Here is a 6,703-nt window from a genome sequence, read left to right on the forward strand (position 1 = left end):
CTTGTTGGGGTTGGGAGGGTTGGAGGTTTCCCATTGGGACTGGGGACTCCAAGGGCTCCTATTTTGATTTTTTTTTTTTTTAATTATTATTTAATTGAGGAGAGTCCAATATGGATTGGGAGGGTCTGTGGGTTCCCCCAGTTCCTGCCTTTCTTCAAGTGGGCTTATTGTATTTGGGAGGGTGTGGCAAGTCCCACTGGAGTTGGGGAACTTTGGAAGCGTCCCAGCGGTCTGGTGGAGATTGAGAGCTCCTGTGGGACATGATTGGATCCCCTTGGGTTTGGGAACTCCTTAAGAGTGCTATCTTATTAGGGGGGTTCCACAGGAGTTGGGGTCCCAGGGTTTGAAGTGACCCCCAGACCTGCAGACTGGAACTTCTTAATCTAGCTCTCCCACCTTGCCTTCCTGGCAGCCCATCAAGATCCTTCAATGGCCCCTCAGTGATTCCAGGAGCCCTGGCCTGTGGCAGGATGTAACAGGATCACTCCTGGGCCGTGCTTGTTGGTTTTGGTGATTGGGGGCTGTCACCTCCCTGCAGGGTCTGGGGGTCTCCAATCTTCCTCCCATTTCAGGTGGGGGGACGTGTGGTGATGCACACAGCAGGTGACAGGGATGTGACCATGGTGGCCTTGGAGATACCAGGATGCCCCATGGGAATCCCCTTTTGTTGTCATGGTGGCTTTGGGGATCCCAGAGCCAACAATGGGGACACCAGGACCCCTTTGTGTGGTTGAGATACCTCTGGGGACACCGGGAACCCTCATGGGTCCACTGGGAAGCGACATGGATGGGACAGGGCAGAAGTGACATATAGGGACACAGAAGGGATGTGAAAGGGACACATGAGAAGGTGACACATAGGGACCTGGAGAGGAACAGGAGGATAGACATGAGAAGGGGACTCTGGAGAGATGTGTGAGGATCCTGCTGACATGTTACAGATAAAGTGACACTGAGCCAGAACCTCGTCACATGATAACATTTTTATAAGCAATGTCATTTTTTTAAAAACAAAATCGTTTTTATGAAATAAAACCATTTTCCCTTTTTTATCAGGAAGTGGTGGCATCCCTGGAGGTGTTGAGAGGATGCACGGAGGTGACTCTGAGGTGACATTTCATGGAAGCTCTCACTCTGTTGGTAGTTGGAATGGCAGTCCTGAAGGCCCCATCTGCCATCTCCATGATCTCATGGTGGTGTTGATACCACCAGTCCTTGATGGACGTGTTTGTCTCCTAGCACAGCCGTGGTGACAGCAGCCCAGGGAGGGCATTGGTGGCCTCTTGGCAGTGCTGGGTAACCTTGGTGGCCTCAGTGACACTGGAGGTGGTCAGCAGGCTCCGAACACTCCGCAGTGTCCCCAAGAGGTGCTGCTGGGCCAGGCGGGCACTGGCATCCCACAGCGCCTCAGCCACTACCACTATCTCTGCTAGCTCACTGGGGACACCCATGTCCCCCTGGGTGGCCTTGGGGACATCAGGGCCACCATCTCTGGTAGTGGCACCCACCATGGCCTTGATGTCCCTGAGACAATGCTCCACGTGACTATAGTAGTTATAGGCACCCATGCAGGCAGCTGCCAACTGCTCCAGGAGCCCATGGGCCACTGCAGCATGTTGTCCCCTCTCCTTGGCTGCTATTGCTGCCACCACCGCCGCTGCCACCTCTTCGGTGGCCTTGGTGGCTGCCTGCAGCCCTTCCCTGGCCTCTGCCACCCGTGCATCGTGAGCTGCCACCACCTCTGTCACCTGGGCCACCTCTGAGGACAACGGCACCACCCTGGTGGCTGCTATCAACTCTTTGTGCGCTTTGTCTTCCTGTGTCACCGCTTCCACCAAGTGACCCTTGGTGGCCTCAGTGGTGACCTTGGCAGTGGCCACAGTCCCACAGGCATTCCTCAGGCCTGCAGCATCCTCCTGCAGCTTGGCCCAGATGTCCTTCACTGCGGTCACCGCCTTCTGCCACGAGTCAGTGATGGCTGTGGGGGCACCAGGCTGTTCCTTGGACGCCTCCAGGGCACGTCGGAGGAGGGAGGCCTCGCCATCTGGGTGCACCATGGCTCTGCGCACACCAGAGCTGAAGGTCAGCAGCCTGGCCCGCAGTGAGCCCACATCCCTTCCCAGGAAGATGTCACCAGGGATGGTCCCCAACTTGCCCAAGGTGGCCACCACAGTCACCAGGGGCTGCAGCAGTTCTGGGGACACCTGCAGATGAGGACACGAGAGGTAGTGGTCCTCCCAAAACCTTTGTGTTGTCCCTGCTGTCCCTGCCAGGTCCCTACCAGATTCATCTTCCTGATGATAACCACAAGCCTTGTCCTCTGGTCGACATGTCTCCATGGTCAGCCACTTCATTCTCTCTGACCCCTCCCCACTATGCTTCCACCATCAACTGCTGTCCCCTCAGTCACAACCCCTGTCCCCGCACCACCTCCTGTCTCCTTGCCCCCTCTGCCACTCCCTGTCCCCTGGTTCCCTCTGCCAGTCCTTGTACCCCTGTCCTCCCCTCCCTGCTGTCACCTCCCAACCTGTCCCCTTGTCCTGTCAGCGACCTCCTGTCCCCTGTCCCCTTCTGCCACCCCTTGTTCCCTCTGCCACTCCCTGCCCCGTGTCCCCTCATCCCACCTTCTGTCACCCCCTGACCCCTTGTCCCCCCTCCACCCCCTGTCCCTGTCCCCACCCTCAGGACAGCTCCGCGGACTGCCCCACCTCAGAGGGGCCGATGGCCCTGGTGACATCCTGTCTCCACATGGGTGGTGGCAGCAGGGCAACAGTGTGCCGGTCCCAAGGTTTCTGCTTTCAGGCTGGATCGCACAGAAAACCCAAACTCCAACAAATTACTAAAACAGCTTATTTCGAGCCAATTTTTCACAAAATAGGGAAAATATCGTTAAATTTGAGGCCGGGGACCTACGGGTCTATCGCTGTGGGTACTTGGAGCGGGGATTCAGCCGACCTCGGTAACAGTGAAAAGAAGGAAAGCGAACCCAAAACAGGGCTGGGCGCTGCCGCAGGGAATTGCAAAGGGAAACGAAAACTTCCTGCAGAGACAGAGGATGATTGGCTGGAAACACGTGGTGTGGGGGCACGCCGGATTCTGTTCCGTCTCTGATTTTCCGGGAGGGAGATTCACCCTTTTCCAGAGTTTTTCCTTATTTGGAGGGTTATTTTTCCACTTTTCCTCCTCATCTCCTGACCACCCCCAGTGTTCCCTGATGTCCCCAATAGCTCCTGATATCCCCCAGTCCCCCAGCATGTCCTCATCACAGCTTCAACGGTGACTGTGGTGACGTCCCCAGCACCTCCCCAGCGTCCCCAGTACTGTCCTGCCGTGTCCCCATGCAGGGGATAAAATGTTGTTTCTGCATTCAAAACTAACACACGATAAGTGTTGATGTTGGGGGGCCAGGGGTTGATATCGGGGAGTGAAGCTGGGCTGACACTGTTGGTGTGATGCTGCGGGAAAGCTGGGGTGACGTTTAGGGATGACATTGTTGGGCAGTAATGTTGGGGTATCACTGGGGGGTGACATTGAAGGGTGATACTGAGGTTACAGTGGGGTGATACTGGAAAGTGTCATTGGGCTATCAGTGGGAGGTGATATTAGTGTTGGCTGGTGACACTGGGGAGGTGATGCTGGAAGTCACTCAGCTGCCTGTCCCCACAACCCCAATGAAGTGCCAGAGGTGTTCCCATGTGCTACAGCATGGAAGTGGTGACCACCTGCTAAGGTGGGGGAATACCCCCAGGACTCTCCTGTGCTCCACAACCCCCAAAGGGGACCCTGGAATGGGAATACCCATGTGCCCCACATGGATCCAGGCAGGAGGACTCTACCCTGTTCCTTAAGAAGAGGACAGACCCACATTGCAGCACTGTGGCACTGCTATCAGATGCAGCCCCCCTGCTGCCCCATAGCCTGCTGATCTCACAAACATCTCTCACTAATCTCCCCCACAGCCCACAGCCCCACTGATCCTACTGGCCCCACAGCCCTGCCCCACAGTTTCCCCCCAGCCCCTCTTCCCCTCAGCTCTGTTCCAGGTGCAGAGAGTGTCACTCCTGCCACACGGTGCCCCCTCTCCCCAAACCTCACCACCTTCATTCTCCTCCCCCCCAGCCTGACCTGGCTACCCCGCATTTGTGCACTGAGCCCTACAGCTTCTCATGGAGCCCACTCCCACACTGTGAAGCAACACTGCGGGGCAGTGAAGAGGGCTTAGTGCTGACCCTTAGCTGTGGAGCTGAGGATCACTGTCCCTCCCCCAAAGGAGGATGGAGCAGAGTGTGATGAGATGGAATGGGGGAAGAGGACAAACTGGGGCTGCAGTGGGGCCTGGAGCAGGTGAAGGGTGGTGGGTGCTGTGAGGTTGATGGTGAGAGTTGGACTGGGGATCTGTGGGGCGCTCTGGGTCTTGCTATGGGTCTTTCTTGGTCTCACTATGTATCCCTATGGAGTGCTATGGGTCTTTCTGAGTCTCACTGTGTATCCCTAGGGGGCGATATGGGTGGCCATGCACACTGCTATGGTTGTATTATCAGGGTTCTATGAGGGGCCCTATGAGGCGGTCCCTGGGGGGGCGGATCCCCATGGTTCCTATCATGATGATGGAGGCACAATTTGTTGGTCACCACAAAGGGCAGTAATTAATTAAGTCGTTAATTAATCCCTCCCCAGGGTGTGACAGAAGTGAAGCTGCTGCCCACTCCCCTTACTGCTGATGGGTGGGGCAGCAGGGGGAGCACTGGTGCTACTGCTGGGGGCAGCCCTGCTCTGGGTAATTAGCAGTGGGATAATTAGGTGCTCGTTAGAGTGGGGGACTGGAGGTCATCAGTGGGGGAACTCGGGGGGGGGGGAGGTAGTAATTAACTAACTCATTAATTACACACCCTTTAGTGGGGGAGCGATTTGGAGCAGTAATTAAGAGAGTATTAATGAGTGCATAGTGAGTTTGGGGTTAATTAGTGGAAGAGTTAGCAGGAGAAATAATTATTGAGGAAAATAATGGGAGAGTGAAGGGGGGGGTCATTAAGGTCTTAATGGGGATTAACTGGAAGGTGGAATGGAATATTAATGGGGATAAATTGGGGATGCAATCCAGCACTGCACTCACCAGCCTGTGGGGTTGGAGTCACTATGGGGTGGGGAGAATTACTATGAGGATGTAGGGCATGGGAGTGCAAGGTGGAGCTGGGTATGACACAGGGCTGCTACAGGCTCCCTGTCAGGGCTGGAAATTGCTATGGGGCCCCACACTCATCAGTGCCACTGCAGCAGCCCTTGCCTGCTAAACACTGCTGCTGCCACGAGGACATGGAAACTGCTTGCCCAGTGCAATGTAGTCATGTTCTCCACCTCCTGCAGGAATGTGGAAGGCAGCTGAGAACCTGGCCCCAATCCCCTCATCTCAGCCCTACAGGTTTGCCCCTGTTCTCACACCTGGCCACATCTCTCAGCCCCAAACCCCAGGTATCTACCTCATACCTGGTCCCAAACCCAACATCTCATCCTCAAACCTGTCCCCAAATCCCAAATCCAGGACCCCGACATATCCCCTGCCCTATAGCCTGACGTCTGAGCTCCAGACCCAAAATCTCATCCCCAAACCTGTCCCCAAAACCCAAATCCAAGGCCCAGACATATGCCCCACCCTATAACCTGACATCTGAGCCCCAGACCCCAAATCCAGGCCCCAAACCCTCCATCTGCACCCCACACCCCGAGCCTCATAACGGGCACCTGGGTGCTATGTCACAAACCTGCGCCCCATATCCCACTCCTGAACTCTAAATCCTCCTATGGGTTCAGATTCCGGTTCCAGGAGAGATGTGGGGCAGAGGGGATGAGATGTGGAGTCTGGGTTTTGTGCTTGTAGGATCCCTTCCCCCGCCCCGCACTGACCATGTCCTACACGCTGAGTTCCCCGCCCCAGCCACTCCCGCCACGGCTCAGCTCCGACTCCGCCGTGGCGTTGTGTATTGCTGACAGCAGAAAACACAGTTAGACGGGAAGGGAAATACGGGGGGTTGGAACCCAAAAAACTCCAAGAGAAACAAGGAAAACTTCACAAGCACTTAGCACAGGTGTGCTGGTTTTGGAGAATATCCGTAAATAAATCAATCAGCATCGAATCGATGTTGTCATTTTTTCCCCCGTCCCCCCCAGGATGTGGGATGATGAACAAAGCTGGTATCAATTGGACCGATGCATGCAGTGAAGCCCAGGATGGTTTGGAATGGATTAAGAGAGCAACGCAAAACAGCTGAGCAACTTGTAGAACAAACGGAGCGGAAACAGCTCCCGTCCGTCCCCGGCCTCACCACGTGGGGTCACCCAAGGCTTGTAAACACCCTCTGGATCAGTTTTGTTACCAGGCAGTTTGTCACCAGCTCTTTCATTTGCAACTGTTGCCAGCCTCTGCCTCAGGGCGCTCTGACCACGGGCACCATTTGAATAACAGCGGGATTCCCAGGCACAGTTTCAAGGATTAGGTCTAATTCTGACCCAAGGAGGAACTGATACAAAGCACGAGGCTGATAAAAGTCATCATTAGGCGTGCCTCTCAGCATCACTTTTAGGAAACAGATTTGTAATAAAAATCTCAGTTCAGCAGCAACATACAACACTACCCAAGAATGATATGAGAACACTTCTCAAGGAGACAAGGAACTTTATGGCCTCCATCGGGGAAGTCCAGCACTGT

The 6,703-nt window shown here is 55.1% G+C and overlaps 1 protein-coding gene across 2 annotated transcripts; it reads right to left on the reverse strand.

The window, feature by feature from the left end:
- Positions 1 to 963: 963 nt before the first annotated feature.
- Positions 964 to 3,021, reverse strand: LOC140251820 (uncharacterized). 2 transcript variants are annotated; one of them, XM_072335908.1, is made up of 2 exons: positions 2,709 to 3,021; positions 964 to 2,204 (listed from the first exon to the last, which is right to left on the reverse strand). In XM_072335908.1, the coding sequence occupies exons 1-2, from the start codon at positions 2,748 to 2,750 to the stop codon at positions 1,236 to 1,238; spliced, it is 1,011 nt and encodes a 336-aa protein (XP_072192009.1). In that variant the 5' UTR covers positions 2,751 to 3,021; the 3' UTR covers positions 964 to 1,235. The 2 variants fall into 2 exon arrangements, with proteins under 2 accessions (XP_072192009.1, XP_072192010.1); XM_072335909.1 differs by having other exon boundaries at positions 964 to 2,061; positions 2,709 to 3,007.
- Between the last annotated feature and the right edge of the window lie 3,682 nt (positions 3,022 to 6,703).

This window comes from Excalfactoria chinensis, chromosome 4 (assembly GCF_039878825.1).
Source record: "Excalfactoria chinensis isolate bCotChi1 chromosome 4, bCotChi1.hap2, whole genome shotgun sequence".
NCBI lineage: Eukaryota > Metazoa > Chordata > Aves > Galliformes > Phasianidae > Excalfactoria > Excalfactoria chinensis.

Excerpts from the sequence above, each read along its gene's own strand:
- LOC140251820 (XM_072335908.1), bottom strand. The coding sequence starts at position 2,750 with ATGTGGAGACAGGATGTCACCAGGGCCATCGGCCCCTCTGAG. Across the intron at positions 2,205-2,708 it reads GGGCCATCGGCCCCTCTGAG|GTGTCCCCAGAACTGCTGCA; the intron begins GTGGGGCAGTCC and ends CCTCATCTGCAG.